The sequence below is a fragment of the Nycticebus coucang genome, chromosome 10 (assembly GCF_027406575.1).
Source record: "Nycticebus coucang isolate mNycCou1 chromosome 10, mNycCou1.pri, whole genome shotgun sequence".
NCBI classification, from domain to species: domain Eukaryota; kingdom Metazoa; phylum Chordata; class Mammalia; order Primates; family Lorisidae; genus Nycticebus; species Nycticebus coucang.
Genome location: NC_069789.1, coordinates 109,089,466 through 109,104,994, shown reverse-complemented (window position 1 = coordinate 109,104,994; position 15,529 = coordinate 109,089,466). Strand labels below are relative to the sequence as shown.

The following is a 15,529-nucleotide window of genomic DNA, read 5'->3' as shown; positions in this document are numbered from 1 at the left end:
ATATATTAAAATTTCCTACAATGAGGGCAGAAATAAAGACAAACACCTAAATGGCCACCAACTTGTCTACTATGGAAGTGAACTAGAGGAACAGCAAAATAATATTTCTATGTATGGATGCTCCTTCTGTAGATAATTGGACCCAAACAGAGATAAAATTCACAGTTCAGTAAGATCCCTAACCCTGACTTTTTAATTTTTTCTTTCTTTTTTTATTTTTTTTGTAGAGACAGAGTCTCACTTTACCGTCCTCGGTAGAGTGCCATGATGTCACACCACTTGCAGCAACCTCCAGCTCTTGGGCTTACGCGATTCTCCTGCCTCAGCCTCCCAAGCAGCTGGGACTACAGGCGCCCGTCACAACACCCGGCTATTTTTTTGTTGCAGTTTGGCCGGGGCTGGGTTTGAACCCACCACCCTCGGTATATGGGGCTGGTGCCCTACTCACTGAGCCACAGGCGCCACCCTTAATTTTTTCTTTTTTTCTCCTTTCTTCATACATTCATACAGTATCATGTAAGCTGTGCAAAACTTTACTTAGACTGGCAGTTTGCCATATCAGTTGCATTTGTCTTTGGTACAAAAAAATAAAACAATCGCAATAATGTGCAAGTATTTGTCTTCTTCCGGTCAAGTACCGAAATATGAGTTTTCTAGAGCCATCTTTTTTTTGTTTGTTTGTTTTTTATACAATACACAGACTCTGTGGCATATATCTACATTTCAACATAGTCTTATCGGGCGGCGCCTGTGGCTCAAGCAGTAGGGCGCCGGTCCCATTTGCCGGAGGTGGCGGGTTCAAACCTAGCCCCGGCCAAAAAAAAAAAAATGGTTGGAGGATACAAAAATCACTGATCACAAATCAACATAGTCTTATATACATTCAAAAAATGTGAAAAAGAGTTGGAACAAAAAAAAAAATTTAAACCCCATAATTTTTCCATCTACGTATCTTGTTTTTCCTCATAAGGTTTTTCATCATACAAAATATTACCAGTTTTATAGTTTCCCCAAAATACAAGGCACAAAGAATATACTTTTTTTCTTACTTGCACAGACATATATATATGTATATATATTTATATATATCATATGGTGCTCTGACAGTGAACATCTAATATGGCACACGGGCAGGAATGCTGGGTGTGCCGTGTACAGATGAGATTAATGGTTGTGGAAAATTAGAACAGAAAGCAATAATCCTAAAAACAATCTAAACTGACTGTTTAAAAAAATGCTTCCTCAATTTTTTTTGTGTGGTTCAGAGCATAAACCTGCCACAATCCTTGGCATTTTATTATTTCACTCCTTGAAAATGTTTTGCTGTAACAGATTTTTGCAATCTGTACCTAAACATTTACTTAAACATATGAGCTGCATTTCTGATGCCAGTAGCAGTTTTAACCATGGTTTATGCTCTGAAAATGCAATAATCAAGTATTTTGGATCATGCTTCACTTATGCTACTTAGTTCTTAAAACAATGTAACCTAATTGTAAATGTTTACATAATGCTAACTGACATGCAAAACAGAATGAAAATTTACAATGGATAATGTGACAAATGCAGACATTTCTGACCAGTGTCCAGTGAAGCTGATTACACTTTTGATGATGGTATCTTCAATCTGACAAGGCCTCCAGTGGGGTTACCTTCTGCCGTCTTCTCTAATACCTGGTTAACAAATTCGGAGGTTTGCCCAGCAACTGGGAGACCCAGAGTATCTTTAATGAGGATGTCAAGCTTCTGCCCCATGTTGGGTCCTCTCTCCTCTTTTGGATTCTGTACTCGATTTACAATCTCTTGCTTGATAGAATTGATTACAAACAATAAATTATCATATTCTGTGTTGAGGCCCCATAATTTCACTTCATTAGCTTCATACTGGGCTTTTTTCTTTAACCGACAAGCTCTGGTAGCCAGCTTAGTTTTTTCCTTCCTTGACCTTGGCCCGGCTGTTAAGGGAAGTTCACTGACTGGAGTCAGATCACTAATCACCTTATTCAGCTTCTGTAGTTCATTACTTATCTGGAGTAGTTTTTTAGGATTTGAGTCAGGTCTTCTACATCAGTTCTCCGTGACTTCTTTACTGCATATTTTCCATGATGTAAGCCATTTTTCTGATACATATTACTTGGCAAGGTATCTCGGTTCCACTCAGAGGGCCTCAGCATCCTCTCTTGCTGTGATGGTGTAAGTTGTTCACTGTACTCCCAGAAGTGCCTTCTTTTTTTTTTTTTTGTAGAGACAGAGTCTCACTTTATGGCCCTCTGTAGAGTGCTGTGGCCTCACACAGCTCACAGCAACCCCCAACTCCTGGGCTTAAGCGATTCTCTTGCCTCAGCCTCCCAAGCAGCTGGGACTACAGGTGCCAGCCACAACGCCCGGCTATTTTTTGGTTGCAGTTTGGCCGGGGCTGGGTTTGAACCCGCCACCCTTGGTATATGGGGCCGGCGCCTTACCGACTGAGCCACAGGTGCCGTCCCCAGAAGTGCCTTCTTTTACCTCTCTTCTGAGAAGATATTGAAGTCATCTCCTTCAAGTCTTCTACAGAATCATTTTCATAGCCTGGTTCAGAGAAGGTATCACTAATATCATCATCTTTGTCATCTTCATAATCTGCCTCCTCCTCCTCATTTTCAGACAGTCCGTGCTCACTGCCAAACCCTTCATCATGATCCTTATCACCAACATCCTCATCCTCCTCATCTTCTTCGGGACTGCATTTCTTCACTCAGTTCATACATGAAATCTGGATCTGAACTGTTTGCTAAGAGATCTGTGCTCATCAAAGTTTGTTCTGAAAACGTGTGGCTTCGAAAGGCATTCCCAAAAGGCAGATCCATTCCACTTATGCTAGGCTGAGGCATTTCCAAGCCCAGATCCTGTGAGTCCAATTCCAAACTTCTTTTCTTTCTTGTCTGTAAATTCCTTTCTGGCTTTACTCTTAATTCCAAGGCCAAAGATGGTTTTCACAATAAACAGCATGTTTCCCCAGAATATCTTCACTTCAACTTCTTCAACACTGTTTTTTTTTTTTTTAATAATTGTGTGGGATTCTGTGAGTGTAGAGGCGGCTCAGGAGCTGGGTCTAGTTCCCCTGCCGGGGCCATGGCCCCTCTCCCTGCTGCCTCCGGTTTGTTTTGTTTATGTTCTTCCTGACGGGTTCCCGGAAATCGCGTGACTTGGTAAATTATTTTTAATGATGCATAATACTTTATCATGTGGTTTTACTATTTGACTTAATTTTCTTCCTATTGTATGTTTAGATTAATTTAAATTTGTCTCTATTTTCAAGTTAAAGGAATACCTTCTTCTAGTCATACTTCCACAAGGTAAGAGCTTAGAGTAGGATTAATAGGTCAAATGTGAAACAACAAAGTTTTTTTTTTTTTACATTTCTGTTTGGTTTATCTTTAATTTGAGGACTTTATGACTTAGGTCAATGTTTCTTTTTTCTTTTCTTTTTTATTTTTTTGAGGCAGAATTTTACTCTGTTGCCTTGGGTAGACTACTGTGGTATCATAGCTCACAGCAACCTCTAACTCTTGGGCTCAAGCCATCCTCTTGCCTCAGCCTCCTGAGTGGCTGAGACTGTCTGTAGGCAATTGCCACCACACCCGGCTAGTTTTTCTATTTTTAGTAGTGATGAGGTCTTGCTCTTGCTCAAGCTGATCTTGAACTCCTGATTTGAAGCAATCCAACCACCTCATCTTTCCAGAATGCTGGGATTACAGACGTGAGCCACCATGTCAGGCTAACAAAAAAAAATTTATTTTTCTACTATAAAAGTATGATACAATTTTTTGGAAAAATTAATATAAAATCAGTATAAACAAGAGAAAAGTCACTTCAATTGGTTACCTTGGAGCAAGCAAGCTTTGCAAATTTTCTCTGTAAAAAATTTATTTCCTTCATGCCTTTATGCAATTAGATAGAACACAAGCAAACACATATATCTGATGGTTCAAAAGTAGATATTTGCATTATAAAAGTAATTTGTACACCCATGTTCACAGAAGCATTATTCAAGGTAGTCAAAAGATGGAAGCAACCTAAGTGTCCACTGATGGATGAATGGATACATAAAATGTGTGTACATATAAGGAAGTGTTATTCAGCTTTGCAAAGGAAGGACATTCTGACATATCTTACAACATGGGTGAACCTTGATAACATTATGCTAAATGAAACACCATCTGCAAAACGTGCTGTATGTATAGTCAAATTCACAGAGATAGAAAGTACAATGGTGTGTCTAGGGGCTGGAGAAAGAGGGGAACAGGGCGTTGGTGTTTAGTGGGTGTGGCCGGGTTTTAGTTTTTCAGGCTGAGAAGTTTCTGGAGATGGATGGTTGTGATGATTGCACAACAGTGGGAATGCACGTAACACTACTGAACTGTTGGCTTAGAAGTGGTTAAGATGGTGAATTTTGTGTTGTGTTTATTTTATCTTTGTGTAGAGTTGATGTGTATGCGAGAACCTTATTAAATTCACTTCGTTCTGTAAATTGGTTGTTTCTTTGCTTTTCCTATGTAAGTAATAACGTTGCTTGTAAAAAATGATAGTTTTATTTTCATCTTTACAATCTTATATTTATTATTTCCTTTTTCTCCTTTGTTGTCCTGAGTAGGACTTCGAGTCCAATGTTAAATGGAAGTTGTGAGGGTAGGTTTTCTTATCTTACTTTTTTATTTCAGGGGATGAACTTTTATTGTTCTCCAATAAATATTATGCTAGGAATTATATTTTAGAAGCTCTTCCTCAAATTAAGGAAGTTGTCGTCTGTTCTGGGTTTGTTAAATATTTTAAAAACCTCACAAACTGATATTGAATTTTATCAAGGTCCTACATAAACAGTTCTTACCTCTTCTAGCTTTGTGTGGTTGATAGGATTTCCTTCTTTTTTTAAAGCTTGAATAGTATTCCATTTTTATATGGTTTAATGGATATTATTCTTACATTTGGGAGAAGAAATGGTCTCCCTAAGTGGTGGTTTTCATGGTTTTAATGTCCCACTCTTTTTTCCTCTCAGCTTTCATTGCCTTCTGCGATCTGTCAGAGGATAGCAGAGGTGATTATGGTCTTACCTCACATCCATGGCTTTTTGCTGGGGCAGAAGACTCCATTTGCTTTTGGAGAAAATGGTTTTTAAATTAAAAACCCTGCGGTGCCTCCCATCCACTGATTATTTAGACTTGAACGAGAAGGACCAGAGATTATATGGAACAGCTGGGTCTTGGTGGCTTCTCAACCTTCCTCAGGTTGTGCTGGGGGGAGGGCGTGGGCGGGAAGCATGAACTAAGGAAGCCAAAGATGAAGCTGAAAATGAAGCCGAGGGCAAGTGGCAGGACCCAAGAGCCAATCCCAGGCTGGAGTTTTGGGGTGGAGTTAACTACTTCCAGGAGGTTTCCTGAATCAGGGCGCCTGGAAACTCGAGGGAGAGTCAAGGTCTAGTTGGTAGGTGATGCCTCTTATCTGCGCTCCAGACCTCATCTTTGCTCTGGCAACCCCCTCCCCAAGGGGACCTGCTGGTGTTTTCTCGTTGGGGCAAGGATTTGTTGCGTGCCCTTCCTGCTCCAGGTAGAAGCTTTCCACCTCTTCAAGCAGGGCGATTCCACAGTTCTGTGAGATTTTTCAGCTGAATTTCTCCCTTCTTGTATTATATTTTCTCCCTTCCTCTTGTACTTGCTGTTTCACTGCCCATTACCCTTTAATCACTCTTTCCCTCCTCCCCTGCTCAATCTGGTGCACACTTCAGGTCTGGTGAAACCCCCTTTCCTAGTCCCCACTTGCCTGGTCTACTTGCTGTGAGATTTCGTGGCACCGCATGGGTCCAATACTCAACACAATACCAATTACAGTTGATTCTTGTTATTTGCAGAATATATATCTATGAATTTACTTACTTGCTAAAATCCATCAGTGACTCCCAAACCAATAATTGTGGGGGTTATTCAGATGTGCAAAAAGCTAGGAAAAACTGGAGCAAAGGACAGATGAGGCAGTGCTTATGGGTCTACTTAGTACTAAGTGTTTTGCATTTTTTTCTTTTTTTTTTCTAGACAGAATCTCATTCTGTGGCCCTGGGTAGAGTGCTGTAACATCATAGCTCACAGCAACCTCAAGCTCTTGGGCTCAAGTGATTCTCTTGCCTCAGCCTCCCAAGTAGCTGGCACTACAGGTACCCGCCACAATGCCTGGCTATTTTTTTTTTGTTGTTGTTATTTTTTTTTTTGTTTTTTGTCGAACCAGGCCAGGCCAGGTTCGAACCCACCAATCCTAAAGCATGTGGCCAGTGCCCTAACCACAGAGCTGAGCTACAGGTGCCCCCTAATTTTTCTATTTTTAGTAGAGACAGGGTCTTGTTCTTGCTCAAGCTGGTCTTGGACTCCTGAGCTCAAGCAATTCACTCACCTTGGCCTCCTGGAGTGCTGGGATTATAGAAGTGAGCCACGGATCTGGCCTATCTGTTGTGCATTTTTATGTCCCCCTAGTGTACTGTTGAAGGGCAGTTTAGTCCTTCATCCTCATGCAGAATTTTCTGGAATGCCAGATAGTAAGAACTGTGCTTAGTACAAGTGATTGGTTCCTAGATTATCAGGAGAATGGGTTACTCATTATTTCCAACATGCTATTGGTTTCCTTACAGAAACAGGTGCTTGCTTCTTAAATGAAAAGATGCATGTATTTGTACATCTTTTTCCTTCTGTCCCCTTCCTCCTAATCACTGGGTATTGGGGACACTGCACATCTTGGGAATCATGCTCTGTTTGAGGAAAGGAGACAGCAAACTTTGGGCAGAGAAAAAGGGTCTTTGTATCTTGTTGACCAGAGTGTAATGAGGGCCTGCCACAGGGTGGAGGTGGTCATGCTAGTCTGTTCCTGCTGCTTTTTTTTTTTTTTGAAACAGAGTCTCAAGCTGTCACCCTGGGTAGAGTGCCTTGGTGTCACAGCTCACAGCAACCTCAAACGTTTGGGCTTACGCAATTCTCTTGCCTCAGCCTCCCAAGTAGCTGGGACTACAGGTGCCCACCACAACACTGGGCTATTTTTTGGTTGCAGTTGTCATTGTTGTTTGGCGGGCCTGGGCTGGATTCGAACCAGCCAGCTTCTGTGTAAGTGGCTGGTGCTCTAGCTGCTGAGCTACAGGTGCTGTGCCTGTTTATGTTTCTTAAGAACATCTATTATTGATATAGTGAAATCAGAAACAAGCAGCTGTCCAGAGGGTAGAGGTCCAAGGTACAGGGATCAGGACAGGTGAGAGCACAGCTTGATGGGGCCCTTGGGTCTTCCCTCCCTTTGCCTGGGCATGCACCGCAGGCTCTGTCCTGTACACATTCTTCAAGAACATTTTTTCCTCCATAGTTTAGGTAGGACCAAAGTCTGTTTTCTTGAATTTAAGATTGGCAGCATATTTTTGTAGCCCCACCATGTTTTCCATCTGGGGAAACATAAAACAGGTGGGGAGAGAAAAGCAGACATTTTCTGGAGATTCCTGGCAGTCCTACCCTCACTCCAAAGAAGGCCAACTGCTTGTATTGTCTCTGGGGTCACAAAAAGTGACTGCACCAGCCCTCCCAACCTCCCCACGTGTACGTGGCTGGCCCCCTAGCCGCTGAGCAATAAGCGCCAAACCTGTTCCTGCTGCTTTAACAGAACACTTCAGGCTGAGTCATTTGTAAAGAACAAAATGTCTTTTTCTCACAGTTCTAGAGGCTGGGAAGCTCAAGATCAAGGTGCTGGCAGACTCGGCATCTGGTGAATGTTTGCTTCCTGCTTTGTAGACGGCATCTCTTGCTGAGTTCTCACCTGGAGGAAGGGGCTGAGGGGAAAAAGGGACTAGGGCACTCCCTTCAACCTCTTTTATAAGGCCATTAATCTCACTCACAGGTGAAGAATCTAACCACCCCCTAAAGTTCCCACCTCTTGATACTATTATATTCTGCAGGTTTCAACTATAAATTTTTAGGAACACAAACACTGAGACTGAGGAGTGACCCAGTAAGTATTAAGGTTTGGGTTAAAGCAAATGGCATCTCCGTTTCTAGCTTTCTTTTTGTGTCCACTTCCCTCCCGTTCAGAGAGAGAGCATTTGAACTACAATGAACTCATTTACATAAGTTGCAAGGTGGCTGTACCTTCGTACACTTCCATGGTGACTGTGGAAGTCCCACATGCTCCATGCCATGAACAACAATTCACAGTGTCACCCCTGATTATTCCAGGCACTCCACTTGAGGAGTGGTATTATACTATTGTGGTTTTAATTTGAACTTTCTTAGGAGTCACACCATTTGTCCGTTTGGATAACCTCATTTGTGAAGTGCCTATGAGAACATTTTGCCCATCCATCTATAAAAATGGAAACATTTTTATTGCATTTGTTGAATAGTTGGTCTATAAATGTCAATTAGGTCAGATTGGTTAATCAAGCAGATCAAACTGTCTGTGTCCTGACTTTTTCCCCTTGTTTCCTCAATTATTGGGATGTGCATTTAAACCTTGAGTTAATCGTTACTTTCGTTCTATTCTCGCATTACATATTTTGAAGCTATACTATTAGATACAGATTAGACTTGCTGTATGTTCAGGTTGGAATGATTTATTATAAAGTGTCCTTTACATCTATTGATAATAAAATATACTTTGATAATGACAGAACTATACCCATGTTCTTTAGGTTAGGGTATTCATGCTACAATTTTCATTAATTTACTTTAAATGTTTTATGCTCTTATTACTTAAAATGTACCTTTTTGCATCTAATCTAGTTTGACAGATATTCTTCTTTAATTAAAATGTTTAGTTCATTTACCTTTATTTAAATGACACTTTTTAGTTTCAGTACATCATCATGCTATTTTTTCTTTCATCTGTTTCCTCCTCTTTTATTGCCCCTTTCTTGACATTTTTTAAATAAATGAAGTAACTAGTTGGGTGAGGTTGTGGGTGCCTGTAATCCCAGCTTCTGGGAGGCTGAGGCAGGAGGATGTTTTAACCAAGGAGTTTGAGGTTACTGTGAGCTATGATAACACACTCAGGGTGATACAGAGAGACTCTGTCTCAAAAACAAAAACAAAAAAACAAAAAAAAATTAACAGCAATAACAAATAAATGAAATATATTCTATTCAACTTTTCTTTCTTTAACTCTTTGGTTATACATTTGTTTACTATTATGGTTATCTTAGGGATTTCAATATTCATCTTTGACTTTAGCTTTATGAATTTCTTGTTTTCATGTTTTACTAGATGTGGAAATTCCCACAGACATCACTGGGTTGTGGGGCCAACATGTTTTTACACTTATCCACATGGTGACAATTTCTGGTGTGCCTGTTCTTTTTGGTAACTCCACCTTTTCATCTGATCAACCACTTCCTACATCTGTTGTGGGCAATATAGTCATCTGCCAGCCACGGATTTTGTTTCAGCTTTTGACTGGAAACCTCTTTATTTCACTTTCTTATTTTCAGGGCATTTTCATTAGACATATAATCTAGGTTGGCAGGGTGGTTTTTTAATGCTTTGTAACAATTTAAAGATGTCACTTTCATTGCCACTCTTAAATGGAGACAATAACTGTACTCAAGTCCACGGTCGTTTAGAGAATGAACTGCAGGTAATAATTCACAATAGAGACTCGATGCTTCATGTCACTCATAGCTGAGCATCTCTTCTGTGCCAGGCACTGGCAGTCAGATAAGTGAGTGCACAGACACAGGCAGCGGGAAGTACTGTGAGGAGAAAATCAGCCAAGTTGGTGTGTAGATGACTAAGGCCATAGTCGTGGTTTATGGTTTCAACTGTCTACTTTCCTGTAGGTTGTACTTGTTCTATGGATGTCAGAGTCCCTTTTCAAAGAGCAAAGCCTCACGTGTTGGCCACGATGACCTCCTTTACCACTGTCGACACACATACCGACAGGCTTCTACTTTACCTGATGGCTCTGGATCAATATCAACTGGAGGAATTCAGACTTCACCTCCGACCACTGGGGAGGTCTTGGAAAGTCCCTGGTGTGAACATCAAACAGCTGTCTCAGGCGAGATTCCCAGAGATCCCCTGGGCAGACCTGAGGGCTGCTGACCCAGTGAATCTCTTCTGCCTTTTGAATGAGCACTTTCCAGAATGGCAACTCTGGGAAGTGGTCCTCAGCATCCTTGGGAAAATGAATCTGACTTCGCTATGTGAGCAAGTTAGAGAAGAAATGAAAAGTGAGTCTCCAAGGGGGATGGGAGGATTGGGGCCCTGTAGTTCTCATGGGAGGAGCAAGGAGGTTGCTGGTGGATTTTGAGAGGGTCATTCTAAATTGCTAGTCTACCCCTAAAAAGGAAGCTCCCTGATTACGTACGAAGGTATAAAGGTTGAAGGCAGAGGGGGTATAAAGATTTAGGCTCTATCCTGGGAAGGAATGGCAACCAAAAGCAAGAAGACGGGTCAGAAGAGGCATGTGTGTTTCTGTTACAGGCTTTTGAAAATGTGTATTTTGTTTCTATTGTATTGAAACAATTTGGGTGTAACACAAATATCATGTTGCCTTATACATGATTTCCCCCCAAAACACTAGGTAGGCACAAAAGCAAACCAAACAATGTTCCTGCAGCCAGCTGAGCTGAGCCATGTGCAGTGCGCACACAGGCACAGCCTCCGGGGTCCACCAGCCTCCGAAAGATGATCTGCACACACTCTTTCAGGTCACTTTTCTTCCACCACTTCACAAAAATTCACAAGCTGCGGCACTTCCCACACAACAAGTACACTTCATGTCTCATTCAAGGTAAAGTGCTGTGTCACACCTGCAGAGACACTGCAGGACCTACTGACTCTGTGTCACACCTACCATGGCACTACAGGACCTACTGATGCCGCATCACACCTGCCACCACACTGAGGGACCTACTGAAACACTAAGTGTTTTGTAAAGTGAAAAAGTGGACTGTTTTTAAGTGTGTCTTTAACAAAATGAGTCAATGACCCCATTCCTCATAGACCCTGTGGTTTGTGTTGCCCAGTTTAACCTACAGCGGTGAGATTGAGGATGTCCACGTTGCCGTACAGCAGATCCCACTGCCTGTTATTCTATTCTATTTGAATAACTGCCTGTTATTCAAACTGGTGCCCATCACAAACCAAGAATTGGTCTTAATGCTTTCTGTGCATCTGTGCTTACTCCTACACAAATAAGAAGGAAGTCCTATTATCCCTAGTTTACAGAGAAGGAAACTGAGGCCTAGACAACTTAAGTAAATCACCCAAGGTCACAGAGCTGGTGACAAGGAGAGCTGGGATTTGAACCTAGGCAGTGGGTCCCCAGAGGCTCTGTGCTCAGCTGTAACCTATTTTCTTTCCCCACAATGAAGTGAGAGTGGGCATGGGCAGTGCTGAGTCTTCTGTGTGTGTGTCCTGGTGGGCAGGAGGGTGGGAGGGAGACCAGAACTCTGACCACTCTCTCTGCCCTGCCGTCTCCTCCCCCTCCCTCTTATTTTTAAATCCCTCAGATACACTTGTTTGGAATAGTCAGAGGTTAAGCAGAACATGAGGGAATGTGATCTAGAATCCTTAAATTCTGTTTCTGACTGGCAGTCCCTCTTTATAGAGACCCAGAGGGAGGAATTTACACAGTGGACAATGCTATCAAAGAAGAACTTTATTTGTGGTCATTGATTCAGAATGGCCACATAACCCCCTTGCCTGAAGGCTACAAAGGAGTCTGTCCTTGGTACTTGTCTGGTTCCTTCAGGAGTCCCATGTGTGATTTATTCGGCCCCATCTGCTCCATCCTCAGGGACTAGTACAGTGGGGATCCCTGCAGTGGGCCTGAGCTATGGGAATGTACCAGTGAGAGGGCCTGTCTCTGTAGATGTGTGCTGTCTTTTGGGGATGATGGGATTAAGAGCTCAGGTTCCAAGGTCAGGCCATAAAGGATAGTTCCACCTGACAGCTGTGACCCTGGCAAATGACTTTACAAGGCCCTGATTCTCACTCTCTCACTCTTTTTTCTTTTAAACTGAGCTCTGATTCCTTCACTCTCTTCCCTCCCAAGTTTGTGACTGAAGGAGCTGGTTCTACAGGAGGCTGGGTCATTGCTGGCTCATTGTCAGTCTTGGTGTTAAAGTGTCTCATCGTTGTCATTTATTCCAGGGCATGTGCAGACACAGGAACCCCAAGATCCAGACAAAGGAGACTTAGAAGTGCTAGAAGGAGAAACAGGTTTGTTCACCGTGTGGTGATGATGGTGATGAGGGACAGATTGCTCGGTGGAGCCCTCATTTCACTAGGTCCACATTTGACTCCTTAAATTTTCTTGAATTTTTAGTATTTGAGAAATTAAATTCTTCTCAACTAGTTCTTCCAATAGTGAGGATTGACTAACAAGTCGCCTAAACTGGGCATTCTCTGTTTCCAGAGAAACAGGCTACCTACTGACCTAGTTAACAGGTTCATTAATAGGCATCTATCTGTATTTTTTGTACCTGTGTCCCTATAGACTTTTTCCCACTGAGAAAGAAATACATATATTTAAGTAGTAAGTCAATGAAATGCATGCACAAACATATTCATGGTCCAGCCCTCCTGCAGCTGAGTGCTCCTCCACCAGGCACCTTGGTCATAATGCTGCAGAATGTTCTCATTCTTGTCTCAGGATACTGACACTCGTTGTCTACCCTGGGCTGACTTCTTATGATTAAGATGTCCACTTTCTGTGCAGAAGCCCCTACCAATCTCTTCCCAGCCCTCTTCTGTTGGCATTCTCCATGTCTCTTCTACCTCTATATATTTTTCTTTTGTATATATCACTGAACTGTTTAACCATCCCTGCCTCTTGTTACTTCCCACCCCCGCATCCCCACAAGGAAACAAGCCTTGGAAGGTGAAGATTGTTTGTCTTGTTCAAGACTTTAGGTGTAGGACCTCTGTAATTGAATCATGCCTAACTCTGAAATTCATTCTGACCATTTGTATGTGTCTTTTTTTTTTCTGCCTCACTTCTGTATTAGATCACAGAAGAGAATTCAGAAAAAGGTTGAAGACTAACATATTGGCAATGTGGGATAACATCCCTTGTCCCGAAGGCCACATATATATCTGTAATACATCAGAGGATGAGCATAAAGAAATGCAGAGACTGCTGGATCCCAGTGGGACGAAAGCCCAGGCCCAGACAATAGTCTTGCAGGGCAGGGCAGGCACTGGGAAGACCACCCTGGTGCTGAAGGCTATGCTACATTGGGCAGAAGGCATTCTCTTTCAGCATAGGTTCTCCTACATATTCTACCTCAGCTGCCTTAAAACAAAATACATGCAGGAGACCACCTTTGCTGACCTGCTTTGTTGGGATGACAAACCCAACTCTGAGGCCCTCATTGAAGAGTTCATGTCTCAACCTGAGAGGCTTCTGTTTGTTGTTGATGGCTTTCAGGAAATGACCATACCTGAGCCAGGCCCTTATCACTTGGAGGACAGCCCGCCACGTATAGGCTGGCACCAGAAGCTACCAGTGACCAAGATCCTCCTCAGCTTGTTGAAGAAAGAGCTGGTCCCCCTGGCCACCTTACTGATCACCATTAGGACACCTTGTGTGAAAGACCTCACCAGTTTTTTAGTGAATCCATGCTTTGTACATGTCACAGGGTTTGCAGAGGAAGACCGGGAGGTGTATTTCAGCAGTTGCTTGGGGAACCAAAAAGAAGCAAAGGCAATGTTGGAGCAGGTAAGACGGAATGAAGCTCTCTTTAATTCCTGCAGTGCGCCCATGGTATGTTGGACCATATGTTCCTGCCTGAAGCAGCTAAAGGCAAGATCTTCTGACCTCCAGACCACCACGAGTCTGTATGCCTGTTTTTTCTCCAACTTGTTCTCAACAGCAGACACGGGCCTACCAGATGAGAGCTTGCCAGGACAATGGAACACCCTCTGTGCATTGGCTGCTGAGGGGATGTGGTCTCTGAACTTCACGTTTGGAGAAGAAGATGCCCAGTACCAGCTCTTGGAAGTGCCCTTTATCAATTCTCTCTTCCACTTGGGTATTCTCCAGGCTGTCAGTGATCATGAGAACTGCATTACTTTTACCCATCCAAGCTTCCAGGAGTTTTTTGCCGCCATGTTCTACGTGCTAGAGGAACCTCGAGAATCCGTTCACAGTAGCTCCACAAAGCATGGAGAGATGAAGATAATACTGAGGGCTGTTTTAGTTGACCAAGAGTCCTACTGGGCTCCAATGGTTCTGTTCTTCTTTGGCCTTTTAAAGAAAGACCTAATAAGAAAACTGGAAGACACTTTGCATTGTAAAATGTCTCCTAGGATAATGGAGGAATTATTAGAGTGGAAAGAAGAATTGGATGAGTCTGAAACTGCCTCTGTCCAATTTGACACTCAACAGTTTTTTCGCTTTCTGCATGAGACCCAGGAGGAAGACTTTGTCAAGAAGATGTTGGGTTACATCTTTGAAGCTGACGTTGATATTTTAGGGAGCACAGAGCTCCAAGTGTCTTCATTTTGCCTGAAGCACTGTGAGAAGTTACACAAGCTGAGGCTTTCTGTGAGCAGACCCATCCCTGAGAGGTAAGGGGGAAGTTCTGGAGTGAGTAATGCAAAGCCATTTCTTCCTCAGCTTTATCCTGTTTTAAGGTTGTTGTCGTTTGTTTGAAACAGAGCTCACTCTGTTGTCCAGGTTAAAGGGCCACGTCTAGAGGTCTGTGGCTATAAAGTGTCCAAACAAAAGGCCCAGATTTGCCAGTAGCAAGTGCATTAACCAGGATTTACTATCCAGCAGGGGGAGAGGAATCTAGGCATGGAGTGGAGGCAGGTCATTACTCGTCTTCCCACCGCCAAGAGCCAAAAGCAGGTTAGGGAATTCTTAGGCGCAGTTGGTTTTTGTCATCTTTGGATCCCCATGGCCTCAGCTCAGTTCACAGCAGCTTCAAACTCCTGGGCTCAAGCGATCCTCCTGTCTCAGCCTCCTGAGTAACTGGGACTATAGATACTCAAGCATCATGCCCTGCTATTTTTTTTTCTATTTTCAGTGGAGACGGAGTCTCACTCTTTCTTGTGTTGGTCTCAAAATCCTGAGCTCAAGGGATCCTCCTGCCTTAGCCTCCTGAGTAGCTGGGACTACAGGCATGAACCAGTGCACCTGGCCCTCTCTCTGATCTTTAAATGCGATTGCTGATATTCTCTTTGTCTCTCTTAATCTTTTTTTCTGTTTATTTGAAACAGAGTTTTACTCTGTTTCCCTGGGTAGAGAGCCATGGCATTATAGCTCACAGCAACCTCAAACTCCTGGGCTCAAGTAACCCTCTTGCCTTCTAAATAGTTGGGACTACAGGTACCTACCATGACAACTGGTTAATTTTTCTATTTTTTTTTTTTTTGTAGAGACAGAGTCTCACTTTATGGCCCTGGTAGAGTGCCATGGCGTCACACAGCTCACAGAAACCTCCAGCTCCTGGGCTTAAGCAATTCTCCTGCCTCAGCCTCCCGAGTAGCTGCGACTACAGGCACCCGCCACAACGCCCGGCTATTTT

The 15,529-nt window shown here is 42.8% G+C and overlaps 1 protein-coding gene and 1 pseudogene across 1 annotated transcript in view; one reads left to right on the top strand and one right to left on the bottom strand.

Moving 5' to 3' along the window:
* Positions 1 to 1,379: 1,379 nt before the first annotated feature.
* Positions 1,380 to 8,157, bottom strand: LOC128596513 (CREB3 regulatory factor-like; annotated as a pseudogene).
* A 1,734-nt stretch (positions 8,158 to 9,891) lies between these two features.
* Positions 9,892 to 15,529, top strand: part of NLRP13 (NLR family pyrin domain containing 13) — a 31,202-nt gene continuing 25,564 nt past the window's right edge. Inside the window, exons 1-3 of the mRNA XM_053606113.1 lie at positions 9,892 to 10,219; positions 12,147 to 12,215; positions 13,004 to 14,567. Coding sequence (XP_053462088.1) covers positions 9,892 to 10,219; positions 12,147 to 12,215; positions 13,004 to 14,567 — 1,961 coding nt within the window. The remainder of the gene's footprint in view (positions 10,220 to 12,146; positions 12,216 to 13,003; positions 14,568 to 15,529) is intronic.